Raw genomic sequence first — 14,041 nt, forward strand, 5'->3', positions numbered from 1 at the left:
GAGGTGAGGGGGGGAAAAGGCGGCGAGATGGCGTCGTGCGTGGGGAGCCGGACCCTGAGCAAGGACGACGTGAACTACCGCCTGCATTTCCGCATGATCAACGAGCAGCAGGTGGAGGACATCACGCTGGAGTTCTTCTACCGGCCGCACACCATCACCCTCCTCAGCTTCACCATCCTCAGCCTCATGGCCTTCGCCTTCACCAGGTGCGCGGCCGCCGCAGGGATCCCCCGCTCCGCCTCCGGGGCTTAGGGGGTTCCCCGGGAGTGGGGGCCGGGGTCGGTCCCCTGGGGGCGAGGACGGGCAGCGCGGCTCCGGCGGGCGGTGGGGTCCTGCTAGCGGTGGGTGAACAGGAGCCTTGTTGTTGGGCCGTGACTTGCCGTGGGCTCTGCGGGCGGGGGAGCTGCCTCGGCAGCTGGCTGGAGAGCGAGCACCCTGCTCGGGAGGCCCTCCCTTCGGAGAGCGGTTCTTCTCCTCTGCTACGCTTGCTGGGAACTTGTTGATTATTTTAAGGCTGTCTTGTTAAAGTCTTTACCAGAATGTGTATTTCAGGTAGTTGCCAAAAATGGCTTTTATTAGACTATGAAGAAGCCCAGCAATGACATCGCTCAAATAGATAACTTACCAAGCGTGCAGGGGACAGGAGTGGCTGCTTTGTGTCATTATTTTCGTACAACACGCGTTGTGGCCAGTCACAGGTTGGCTTAGGCCCCAGTAGTGGTCTGCTTAGCTGCATCCTTTCCCCAATGCAGGAACAGCGCTCTGGAGTTCGCCACTGCAGTCATTCATGGAAATAAAGCTAAGAATGGACACAGTTAGTTTCAGGAACCTTATTTGTAGCCAAAGGGTAAAGCAGTGCAGTCTGAAGGGTGTCTTGCAGTATTTTTCTAAGTTGTGCATACTTTTTATTGCCTCTTACTGAATGGGGCTGTGGAGATGGTAACGTAGTCCTCCTTTAGGCTAAATCGTCCAGTCTCTGGGCAAATGGTGGCTCCTAACAGGTTTTGGCTGAGTTATGCATCGTGTTTTGGGGTCATCTACGCTTTTGTGGTGTTGTATGTACACAATCGCAGATTTCAATGGCCTTGTTGATGAAAATCTGCATTTGACAGGAGAATATCATCATTTGTCCCCCTAGATATACATTTCTGTGTATCTTACTCTGTCTTATTCTAAGAATACAAATGTATAGTTTTTATCAGCTATGAAAATAATGGTCAAGCCTGGGTTGAACTGAGAAGGGAGCATAAGGAAACATAAAATTTTGTAGCTGCAAATGGTCTAAGGTGTGCCTTTTCTTGTTTCAACTTGTGTGTGGCCCCAAGGAAGATATTTTTGGTGAACGCATCCCTTGTTCTACTTAAGTCATAGGACCTAAGCTAAGGTAGAATATCCCAGGGTTTTCTTGTTAAGTTTTAAATTGGAGACATGTTTCTGTGCTTTGGTGTTTAATTAGAGATGTTTGCTACAAGTTCTCCTCTTGCCCTGTTTCCCCCTGCCTGACCACTTTTCTCACTGAAGGCCTAATTTAGGTCAAACTTGTAAGTTACTAAGGGATTCTCATCCAGACATTGTTCTGAGGGATTAACGGAGTTGATTGCTCACCTTTGGGGGAGGAAGGGAATTTTACTGTTAATTCTTTCAAGCGGAGGATGAGCCAAGCAGCAATTCCAGAAATGTGGAGCCTTCTGGGCCCAAAGAATATTGCTTCCCTCCTGGGATCTTTATTTGTATTTTTCTAAGAGAATTACTATTTTTTTCCTTTCCATTTGTCTTGCTAGCTTTCTAACTCTGACTTTTTCCCCCCGTCTGTCTCTGCTCTGCATCACTTTCTGTGTTTAAATACCTGTTGACTTCTCTTTAACTCTTCTCTGTTTCTCCTCTTCTCGGGTTGTGGAAGCTGCTCTTATTTTTTTTTTTTTTTCTTCCCTCATCCCCACCTTCTGCTATTTCCAGCTATTGAAGGAGTTTCCAGCACCAGAGTGCTGCCTCTGTTGCCTTATTTGGGGCACTACCCAAACCATATGTACTCTTTGAGAAGCTGGGAGGGAGGAGATGCTTTAAGCATGTTGGGAGCTATGTGTCTTTTTATTGCCATCAGTTTATTGCATTGAGTCTCCAGTGACAGCATTCATATTTCCCCCTCTAGGGCACAAGGCACTGTAGACTTCCCAGTAAGGTGTGACAAGTGATTCTTTGCTTCCCCTGTGCTGTCAATTGTTCCGTAGCTCTCCTGGTTGTTTTGTTAAGCGGGGGATTTTTATATGGTACATTCATACTGATGTTGTTAAGTAAAATCTATTTTTTCAGGAACTTCAGCACAGGGAGAGGAAATTCTGCTTCCCTTAAAGTCTTTCTTGTCTCTTCTATAATTCTCTTATGTCAGAAATATGTGGGGTTTCAGACAAACATAGAAAATGCTTTTCCCTTGGATGTACCAAGCCATAATGTGGGGTCTCCCTTGGGATCACTGGGAGCAGTTGATACTGTCTTTGAGCTGACAGATGAAGGAGAAGATGAACTGCAGATGGCAATAATCTTCAGGTAGCAATAATAATAATCCAGAAAAAGAAATGTGAGTGTGTTTAACTTCTCCATGTTGAAGTGGGGACTAGAGGATATTCTGTTTTTTACAGCACATCCTTCTAGTGCTTCTGACAATGGCTGCAGCTGCCTTGGTTATTTCCTGCTGAACGAGCCAGACACAGGCTCCTCTGCTTCCAGGCTGCTCCTTGGAGCAGAGGCTTGGAGTGGCTCTAGCTTTCCCTGTCTTCTTCCTCCCTGGAGAGAGGGATGTGGCCTTCTCTGAGCCCAGGGGCAACCAGCAGGTGGGTGCTGGAAGGGATATTTTGGGGAGTGCAGCAACAGGACTGAGGAAGGTGACAGATTGGTAGCTGTGAATTTGCAGGGGTTTATGGAATCAGGAGTAAGAACTATGAGGATGCAGTGCTGTTGTCTTTCACATCCCTTGATTAGTGGAGTTGATTAAACTGGATTATTGTGCATTTAGGTTTGGTTTGGGGAGTTTATGGAAGATACTTTTTTCCCACGCACTCTAAATTTAGTATCCTAGCTATTTTTTCCTCAGTTGAGTATAATTTTTTTTCTTCATGAGGTAATAACTTACTAGTTTACATTTTTGTAATGTGCCAGTGTAATGTAGTGCTCTGGAGAAGGGCAGGAGAGAGAAAAAGATTATGCAGGTGTTATGTGCTTTGGTTTGGGGTTTTTTTTTTTTGTTATTTCTTCTCCAAAAAGCCACAGAATTGAAAAATGCGCTAGTAAAGTGCGTTTAAATTGAGAGAATTTTCATCTGTCCTCCCACACAAGCATTAGAAATCTTGTTTTTGCTGCACGGATGCTTGTATTTCAAAGTCATCATCAAAGTTCCTAAAGCTAAATAAGGAGATGATTTAGCATATTTTCCTGATTGCAGCTGCTTGTGATTGTGTTTTCCCCCCAACGGTTATTTTTCTTCCCTATTTCTTTTGACGTTTGCCAAAATCGTTCTTCCAGGGAAACACTAATTCTTACCCTAAGTAGTGCACAGTAACGAGTCTCTTGCTCTCACCTGTTTTTACCTGCTCTGGTAAGAAGATTGGATGTCTATCCCTTTAGAAAGGTATCTGCAAACCAAAATGAAATGCCTCTACCACCCACTTGGAGTGAAATGCAGTTTAACACCATATACATCTTTGTTGATTTTTTGGGGGAAGTGGTGCCAACGTGACTTGGACAGCTTTCCTGCAGCTGAGTAGTCCTCTGAATTCTGATATGCAAAGGTGATTAAGTGATGTGATTACAGCGTCTTTCACTTCTTTCTTGGCTATGCCAAATTGTACAGTGATGTGACCCCAGTAATCTGTTCGTTCTTAAAAAAAAGAAAAAAAAGAAAAAAATTCCCTCACTTGGTGGCACCCATGACAGTATGTGCATGTGTGTTATATGCATATGTTTAAACAGAAATATGGCTTTGCTGCCTGAGCCGTTGGAGCCCGAGGCTCCGGCAGGGAAGTGTGCTGGATGGCATGGGGCTCTTCAGATTGGCAGATAAGGAGCCAGAGTTAAGCTCTGGAACTTGGGGTTTGTAGCTGGTGTAAAGCGTCAGCCTGTGCAGCCGGTCTGCTGGAAAGTGACTGGTAAATCTGTACTGAGCTGGTTTAAAAAAAAATATGCTGTGAGGTGCCCCTAAAGCCTGCAGAGAAACCATTCATGTTTAATGTACTTTTTCCTGCCATACCGCTAAACTAACACAATGCTTAAATGCCTCACAATGATCAAAGTCTGCTGTGGAGCTGTTAAGTTTCAATTTTGAGGGAAAGGGAAATAATTTGGCAAAGTGAGAAATATTTTATAACTGCAGCAAATATCTAATGTGGAGTGCATTATGTTGTCACATATTCTTTACTGAACCATCCAGAAATGTGACAGATGCTCTACCAGGAAGAGGTTTATTCCTTTAAAGTTTGCTGGGAGTTTTTTGGTATCCTGAGTTGGGAATAAAAAAGGAATATATTTAAATAAACTACATGAAAATTACCTAGATAGTAAAACTTTAATTTGAGTTGTTGTGGTGATATGTTCCAAAATCTTAGCTATGCTTATGATAGTCTGAAGTTTGTTTTTATTTGTATTTCCGAAGTGTCCTAGAAGTTGACTACTGGTTAGAAGACTTGGATAGGCTTTTTTTTTTTGGTGTTATTCTTGCTGCTGTACACTATATTCTACCTGTCTGAAAAGAAAAGAGAGCTGAGTCAAGTTTGCCTTGACATTCCAAACTGAATCTTAGGTGTCTCTTTCTGGCCATAATATGACATTAGCAAAAATAATACCTGATATTTTGTTCAGAGTTTTGGCTTAATAGATCTAGAAGCAAGTTGGTATTTTTCCCTGGTTCTTTCAACTTTTGCTGTCTCTGTTATACATGGATTCTAAGCTAAGCTGTGTAATCATTATTTCCAAAGGCTGATTGTAATCATTGTTTCCCCCCCGCCCCTGCACTCACCTCAGGCATTTAGCATTGGGAACAGGCCAAGGAAAGTTAAGGGGATTGCAAGCAGCACCAAAACAGCAGAGGGAATCAGAGTAGTTTGAGTTGGAAGGAACTTTTAAAGGTCACCTTGTCCAACCCCCCTGCAATGAGCAGGAACATCTTCAACTAGATCAGGTTGCTCAGAGCCCCATGCAACTTGACCTGGAATGTTTCCAGGGATGGGGCATCTACCACGTCTCTGGCCAACCTGTGCCAGGGTTTCACCACCCTCACTGTGAAAAATTTCTTCCTTATATCTAGTCTAAATCTACACTCTTTTAGTTTAAAGCCATTACCCCTTGTCCTATCACAACATGCCCTATTAAAAAAACCTATCCCCATCTTTTTTGTAAGCCCCTTTCAGGTACTGAAAGGCGGCTATAAGGTCTCCCTAGAGCCTTCTCTTCTCCAGGCTGAACAACCCCAACTCTCTTGGCCTGTCCTCACAGGAGAGGTGTTCCATCCCTCTGGTCATTTTTGTGGCCCTCCTCTGGACCTGCTCCAACAGGTCCATGTCCCTCCTGTGCTGAGGGCCCCAGAGCTGGATGCAGTACTCCAGGTGGGGTCTCACCAGAGCAGAGAGGCAGAACGACCTCCCTCAACCTGCTGGCCACGCTTCTTTTGGTGCAGCACAGGATACGGTTGGCCTTCTGGTCTGTGAGTGCACGTTACTGGCTCATGGCCAGCTTTTCATCCCCCAGTACCCCCAAGTCCTTCTTGGCAGGGCTGCTCTCCATCCCGTCATCCCCCAGCCTGTACTGATACCAGGGTTTGCCCCAACCCAGGTGCAGGACCACATGCTTGGCCTTGTTGAACCTCATGAGGGAAACCTAGGAATTACATCCAGGCTTCCAGAGTTTTTGGTCTAGGTCTCTGCTGTGTAAAAGTTCTTTTGATGATGTTTCTGTGAACATTAAAACAGGAAGACTTTTTCACCTTGTGTTAAATTTAGTTATTGCTTCTGCATTGATTTCTAACAATGCATATGGCTCACATGTATTGATTATATGTTTAACTTGTGATAAAGGGATACCCAGAAGTGCAGAGTTAAAAATCATTCAGTGCAGTTACTATCTTGACTTCTTATATAACCAGCATGCTTATTTCCTATACTTAATTCCATGTAGTCTTGATTTAAATAATATGATATCTTCAGAGCCTTTCAACTTCATCCTTATACTGTACTTTAACACTTTGATGTTGTCTGTCTCTTCAGGGATGATTCTGTGCCAGAGGATAATATTTGGAGGGGTATCCTCTCAGTGATTTTCTTCTTTCTAATCATCAGTGTTCTAGCTTTTCCTAATGGTGAGTAAGGTTTATACTGTTTATACTTCACTTCTTGTAACACGTGAATTTGTCTTCACTGCCACTATATTTATTTTGATTTTTATTAAAGTGCCACTTTTAAATGTATTTTTTTTTCTTTACTCTTTTGAATTCCTTTATGTTAAGGAACAATCTAAAAATGGGTTGCAATCATACTGAGCAGAGATAACAGTAAAGTGAAAGTTATTTATAGCTTCTCTGTATCTAACAAGGAAGTCAGGTTTTCAAAATCAGTGTCTCTATTTGCAGGTGCACAGTTGCAGCTCAGGCAGCTAGGTAATGATGCTGCCAGAACCTTAAATTACATTTAAAAAGAGTCTGCCTGAATATGTTTTAACAGAAGTGTCATTCTACATATTCTCAGAGATATAACACCTCACATAAATCACCTTACCAGAAGCTAATGATAGTTAGAAATGGTCGAAGTCACATTACAACGTAAAATCACAGTTGCTCAGTAGAAATTTAAGTTGGACGAAAGTTTTGGTAGTTGTGTGAGAAGCAGGAAGTGCAAGAAGGTAAAAACACTTGTGTGACAATTTTGTGGAGGAAATGCTGTCTTACTGGTATGGTGGAGTTTTAAAAATAATTTATTTATTATTTAATTATTTTTAACTTTCACTTTTTGCTGTCAGTAAGAGCATAATTCTTGGGTCAAGTCTAAACTGTCTCAGGATTGGCAATGTTCAGGAAGAAACAGTGGTTGTGCTCAGGGCAGCTTTGTAGTTCAGAGTTGGGATGTATTTTTCTTACATTTTAAAAATCGTTAATCCATGCTGTTGACAAAGCACACTGAAAAAGAAGTGCCAGACAAAAATGAGCTTTATGCATACAGTGGTGAGACAACAGTCAGCAGTGTGTGCTGAAAATACTTGTTCAGCCACTTCTTGCTACCTAAATATATGATTCATTTTTAGAGGGTTTTCCAGTTTCACCAGACTTACCTTCTCTGCTCTTCATGATAACTGAGAGGTTTTTAATAAAGTCAGTTTAGTCACTTGCTCTAAGGTAAACAATATTGACACTGGTAAAGAGCATAGGTATCTTACTTCTTGTCTGATGATACTCGGTTTGGAAGTTTAGGAGGCCTGTTTGTTAACATTTTGTGGTTGTCTGAAGGCTGAGCGCCATGTTTCCTTGCTAACACACAGAAGAGCACCAGCTTTCAGGTATATTACATAGTTTGATGGAGAACTGATCCATCCAATCTCATGCCAAATCCTCATGTGAGATATAATCAAAAATAGATTAGATGGTTCTAATTGATGTGTCTTCTAATAGGCTTTTTGTTTACTGTCTACAGGACCCTTTACACGTCCGCACCCTGCAATATGGAGAATGGTTTTTGGTAAGTTTAAGTTGTATTCCTAACTGTTTCAGTGCTTCTGCAGGGCCAGTCATTTTAACTTTCAGATGAATGGAATTGTCACGAAGCATAATTGTGCATCAGACTTGTATGAATGTCACTTCCCTCTCACTTCTGAGCAGTTCCTTATAATCTGTTCTTAATTATAAGATTATAATCTTATAATTGTCATTGTAGTTACTCTGGGTCAGGATGGTGTAAATTAAATCACCAGAAAGGGATCACTTCATTCTGACACTTTGTTTTAATCCTGTTTTGTGTTTGTGGTTCCTAATCTCCTTCTCCCACACCCTTTGTCCTGCTATCTCTTCCAAGCCAAAAAGGTTTGGGTTTTTTACAGCTAGTGCTTGTACTATCTGACTTGTAACTAAATCCGGGTTAGTAGGGTGCTGCTTTTCATTATTGGCAGAATGTGTTATTATTTTATGTTTATTAAATTGCATCATTGTATAGCATAACATACATTTATTAATATTCTTAACATCTATATATTCATATTCTTAATTTATAATTTCAGAGAATTAGGCACATAAGATTTAAAAGCTGATCAGCTTCTTTTTAAGGAGACAATGTTTCTCTCTCCCGTCACCTTATATAGCTAAAAATAAGTAGCCTCCCAAAGTAGCCGATTACTCATCTGTTGACATTGAGAGGATACTGCTGATTAGATAGTACTTGTTAAAGAATCCTGCTCCTTGTGAAGTTTGGGGAACACAGGTCCTACTGCTCACTTTACATTTCAGCAACTGTAAATTAAAAGGTCACGCTCAGTGTTGATACTGTCGGAGCTTGACCCCCTGTACTTTTGGGAAAAGGCTGCATGCAAAATCAAGAGCAATATTTTTCCTCTTGTAATTCTGCTTCTTCTGGCATTGGTTTATTTAGTCATGCTTGAGGTCTCAGACCTGTTCAGTAGATGAAAGGCGAGGGTCCTCAACGTTTCAGGACGTACCCTCGCCTGCAGGCTGTGCTTCTTGTAGTAGTTTGGCAGCTGTTTACCTGATGTGTTTTTAGGATGTACTGCAGTGCATATATAATATCTGTTCATGTGTGTGCACTTGAACGGAAGTTGTTCTCTAGCATGCACTGGGGATTAATAACACGTGAGTTCTGGTTATAGTTTAAATATATTTTTAGAATTGCTATAGTTTATTTTGGATGTCAGATACTAAGCTTATTCACATTAATCTTTCTGCCTTCCATAACACTGCTGCAGGATGCAAGTAAGTTTGAGTGCTAGACTATGGAAATGGTGTTAGTATTTTTATGCATCTTCCAAATGTGGTCTTAGATATCTGTGAATAATTTAAAGATACGCTCCCAACAGCGGCTTCAGCTACCCAGAGATCTACACCTAGGACTCTTAACTTCTTACAAGTTTTTCTTTTTTAAAAAAAATCCTTATTCAGACATTGGAAGGAGAGAGGCAGTAGTCCCAAATGCAGTACTGTTTCATAATTTATAATGGTGTGAAAACAACTCACAATCATCTTTATCTTTGAAAGCTTATATTCCAGCTCACAAAAGTAACTCAAGCATGCATTAGTTTATATTTATGACTACTCTTTATTGCCAGCATAGGTCAGAATTGCCAGGTGGGATTATTAAATTGATCTTTGTGTTGAAATCGGCATATAGGCTTAGGGACCTGCATTAGTGAGATCAAGAATACTTAAAGGGACAGAGCTAATCCAGTCCTGGGGTCCTAATGTATCTCTTACTGAAGAGCTTCCTGATCACAGCCTTGTACTACTCATGTCTAAACTGATTAGACTGATTTTGTTTTGATTGGGTTCGTGCAGTCGAGCATATGTTATAACACTTGAAACAGGAGGTGATGTGAAGGTCTGAGTGCTCAGAGTTTACCATCTGATTTGTGTCTCTTAATCTTTTTTTGCCTATAGCCACTGTATGAAGAAAACTTATTTGTGAAAACTAGGCATGTATAGAGCAATAGTTTGAAAGCAGCTTTTTGGACTATTTGTGTCTCAAGGAGTTTTGTGAGTGAACATGATTTTAAAGCTGAGTCTTTTTGCAGGTCTCAGTGTGCTCTATTTTCTGTTCCTGGTGTTCGTGCTCTTCCTTAACTTTGAGCAGGTGAAAGCAGTGATGTACTGGCTGGATCCTAATCTTCGATATGCCACAAGGGAAGCAGATATTATGGTATGTAGCCGTGGCGCTTTATTGGACATTTTGGCCATTTTAAGCATGTTTTACATGAATGGGAAGGGATAAATCTTAATTTGCTGGCACAAGCAATGTGAGTTTGTCTATTCTTGACAGAGTCAATGAGCCTTTTGTATCAACCTGCTATTTCTTTACATTGAAATCAATTGCTGTGGAACAGTATTCTCGGTATTTTTTTCTAGTGCAGGTGTTCAGGTGAGCATGCAGTTGAGAATGTGAGAGATGTTTGCACTGGGGTGGCTTTGGATTCCTTTAGATAATAGATATGAGCCTGCATACTGAAAATAGACTTAGCAAGGTAGTATCGAAATGAGGCATGTATGGTCTGTGTCCCCCAGATGAGATTTTTTTCCAAGCCACAGCGCTGCACTCGAAGAATTTTGGTCTTACCTTATTGTTCTGAGCTTGGTACGTGACTGGCATCCTACTGAGTATGTGGAAATTCAGGTAAAGCAACTGCAGGGCTCTGCTGCCTTCCAGTCACCCAGCTAAGCCACTGGTGCTGTTACTATTGGGAAATTACTTCCACAGACCATATCTAGAGTGTCATGGAAAGCCAGGCTTCTTGTTCTGCCTGTTGTATAGCTTGTAAAGAGTTGTCAGTACAGAGAATGTTCCCCTTCAGGTGAGGATACCAAGACAGGGAATTGAGGTAGCAAAAGGAGGCCTGGGGGAGTGTGAGGTGTGTTGGGAGGCAGGCAGAAGAGGATGTGAGCAGGTGAGCACCAAGCAGAAGAGGGTTACTGCATGGAGAGGCAAGAGTTTCCAGTCTTGTCCCCTTCATTATTGCATCAAATCACACTCCACCACCTGACCAGCAAGCCTTCTTGCCTGCTTCCTTGCCCTTGGGTTTGTGCATCAGTGCTCCATGGTCCCCTGTGGTATCGTAGGTGCTGTTATCAGACTCATGCATCAAGAATAAGGAAATGCACTGATTGTCTTTGGCAAATAGCAATTTATTGCATATGCAGACTGCTGCAGAACACCTGCCAACAGAACACCTGCAGTGCCTGCCAACTCCTGCCCTGTAGCACATAACAGGGAACAGAAATCTTTACAGTGCAGTAAGCTTACATTAGTTGATCGATAATGAGGACTGCATACTGGCTCCTTACCTGGAAAACTCTGGATGCTTCAGGTGTTGCATCTCAGCTGATTAGCAACTCCAACATCCTGAGTAAGGCTGTGACTTTCCATTCTGCAGGAGACTGGTGATGGTGGGGTGTGGGCAGCCTGCTGTTAGGGTGGTAGGAGGACACATAGCTAAATGGAGAATGGGCATGGGGGCTAGTGATGTTGCTGAGCAACAAAAGGGAGCTGACACCAGGAGTCTCCTGGTAAGTCAGATTCACCTGGCTCTCCTGTCATTTAAGTTAGAAATAAATAGGTTCAAGTCAGGGGACGACTAGTATTACTACTGGCACAGAAACACAGCACAGCAGATTCTCTGACTCTAGCAGTCAGCAGAAACTTACTCTGTACTACTTTGCAATCCTGATACTGTCACTTGAAGTAAATTTTTAAAGTGGAACTATAATGAAGACTGCAGCTTGGTCTTTTGCACAGGGCTGGCAAAGCTGCTTGAGTACAAAAGAAAGTTCAACACATTTCAGTGTACAACTGGCAGAGCTGCACCTGAAAAGATCAGCTAGAGGTGAAAAAAGCCCCAGTAAAAATAAAACCAAAAAAGCAAGAGCCCTGAAAAAAAGGAAATTTTTTTTTTTTGAGACCAGAATTTAAATCTTTCTCTGCCATCCCCTTTTCATGGTCGATTTGTGCAGGATTAGCAATAGCTCTGGCTTGAAAGAGAATCCTTTCTTAATTTAACAGCGCTGAGCAGTGTTGTGTTGTCACCTGCAGGTGGCAATGTATATTTTAGGAGGAATTTTTTTTCAATGTGTGTTTCCAGTTGGGAATAGTTCAGTTTGTGCCCAGTGACGAGACAGAACTCCACAGATGCAGCCTCCTGATGGCATACAGGTTTTTTTTTTTTTTAATTGGGCAGCGATGTCTAGTACTTGCTGTACAACATTATGAATGTGTTTCCTTTGTTATTGATGACTGGAATACTAATTAATATTCTTAAGGAATCTGCCACTCATCTGTGACAGAGCAGTTGCAAGTTCCCTTTGATTTTTTTTTTTTTTTTTTTTGTTCCTGTGACTAAACTTTCTCAATATGAATTTGTTCTGTGAAATTACTTTGGTGAGGAAAATAAGACGTGAAAGATAGTAAATTGAACATTGAGATGAGTAACATAACATCACAAACTGGTGAGGATTAGCCACCAATGAGCCACATTGGAACATCAGACAGCATGAAAATGGGGAAAGGTGGTTATTTCAAATCAAGCCCCCAGAGAAAAGCAAATAACTATTTTCTGTAGTATTGTTTACTGGTTTTGTTATTATTAATTTTATTGCTCCTGCTGTTCCTCTGTCACATAAGAAATGCGTGATCCTTCAGGAACCAAGGTCTATTCTATCTCCCTTTAAATTAGAGCCTTACTGTGATGACACTGAGTCTTAATACTGAAAGTTTTCTTGCAGAGTTTAGAAGGACAATAAAGGGGAATAATGCATATTTTAATATCTGTATAATTTCAGGCTTGTTGCACTGGAGAGAAAGAAGTTTCTTCATTTTAGCGTTTCCACAGTTGCCTGTTCACTGAAGCTTTTTGTTGTGGGTTTTTTTTTTTTCATTAACAGGAGTATGCTGTGAACTGTCATGTTATCACCTGGGAGAGAATCCTGAGCCACTTTGATATATTTGCTTTTGGGCATTTCTGGGGCTGGGCTATGAAGGCTTTGCTGATCCGCAGCTATGGGCTGTGCTGGACTATTAGCATCACCTGGGAGCTCACTGAGGTAGGCCACACATTTATCTTAATTAAGCAAATGTATGAGACTTGAATTGTTCTTAGGGGGAAGTGTGAATGTTACTAGAAGGATGACTGGCTAGTTCTCAGTATAGATTTACATTTTAAGCGTTATAAACCAGATGCTGAGCAATTGATGCAGTTGTGTTAGTAGACAACAGCAAGCTGGGGTTTAGGTAAGTGACTTAATACTACTTGCATAGGAGGGAAGTCTGGGGCAGCCTGTTGGTGCCCTTCTGCTGCTATGGGAGTCAACACTCATGCTACTTCAGATGTTGACTGATAATCTCTGATTTAGAGCAATTATCCTTTTTCACCTTGCAATATCTGTGATATAGTGTCATGATCCCCTTACCACAAATACAACAGTATTACGCATTGTTTATAGTCATGTGTACTGTACAGTGAAATGGAGTTGAGGGATCCCTGAGGAAGGTATGAGGACCCATGAGGAGAAGTCTTTATGGAATGGCAAGACACCATTTGGTATGTTGTTTTCTGTCATGAGGCCTGAGTGCATAGCCCTTCTTTTGTTGAATCATAGCCCACAAGCCTAATTTAGTCATGTTCACTGACATAAAAATGTGATTTTTACTAGGCCTGCATCTAAGCTAGTTCATATGCAGTGTAGTCCCCTGCACCATGGTTTGGAGGACCACTGTCTTATTTTTGTTATCCAGCTTTACCACAGTTCTCCCAAGCACATGCATGAATCATTTGACTGTTGGCACTTTCAAATCCTATTTTGGATAAAAAAAAAACAAAAAACAAAAAAAAAACCCAAAAGCACACAAATAAAACCTCCAAATACTTGATTTGAATCACTCAGTTGACTGTTTCTTGGTCTTCTAGTTCTTATTGTTAAATCTGTTTTAAGAATTCAAGCTGATTAATTGCTACTCTAAATATCTGCATTTGCATGTAACCTAGAGCTTGATGAATAGAATGTTACCTAAATTCCAAGGATACGTTTCTATAAAAATTAGTTTAATTTTGTTATATTCTTTGATTGGACAACGCAGAGGAAAAAAAAATCCAATTTTTATCAGCTTTTGGGACAGCACAGTCTAACCTTTCACACTTAAAATACTAAGTGTAGATGTAAACACCTAACTTCAGTCTTCACAAGGTGGCTTTCTATAGAGTTTGCTGTCTTGAGAATGCTTGGCTTGTCTGACAAAAGGTTTATAGTTCAGAAACATAGGCAAGGATTCAGTTGTCTAAAATGGAACTTCTGGGTTTGAAAATA

The 14,041-nt window shown here is 41.4% G+C and overlaps 1 protein-coding gene across 1 annotated transcript in view; it reads left to right on the forward strand.

Moving 5' to 3' along the window:
* The first annotated feature begins 27 nt into the window (after window positions 1-27).
* PTDSS1 (phosphatidylserine synthase 1) overlaps window positions 28-14,041 on the forward strand; it is a 28,823-nt gene continuing 14,809 nt past the window's right edge. The window contains exons 1-5 of the mRNA XM_074145335.1: window positions 28-206; window positions 6,249-6,340; window positions 7,665-7,709; window positions 9,766-9,890; window positions 12,623-12,781. Coding sequence (XP_074001436.1) covers window positions 28-206; window positions 6,249-6,340; window positions 7,665-7,709; window positions 9,766-9,890; window positions 12,623-12,781 — 600 coding nt within the window. The remainder of the gene's footprint in view (window positions 207-6,248; window positions 6,341-7,664; window positions 7,710-9,765; window positions 9,891-12,622; window positions 12,782-14,041) is intronic.

This window comes from Numenius arquata, chromosome 3, assembly GCF_964106895.1.
Source record: "Numenius arquata chromosome 3, bNumArq3.hap1.1, whole genome shotgun sequence".
Classification (NCBI taxonomy): domain Eukaryota; kingdom Metazoa; phylum Chordata; class Aves; order Charadriiformes; family Scolopacidae; genus Numenius; species Numenius arquata.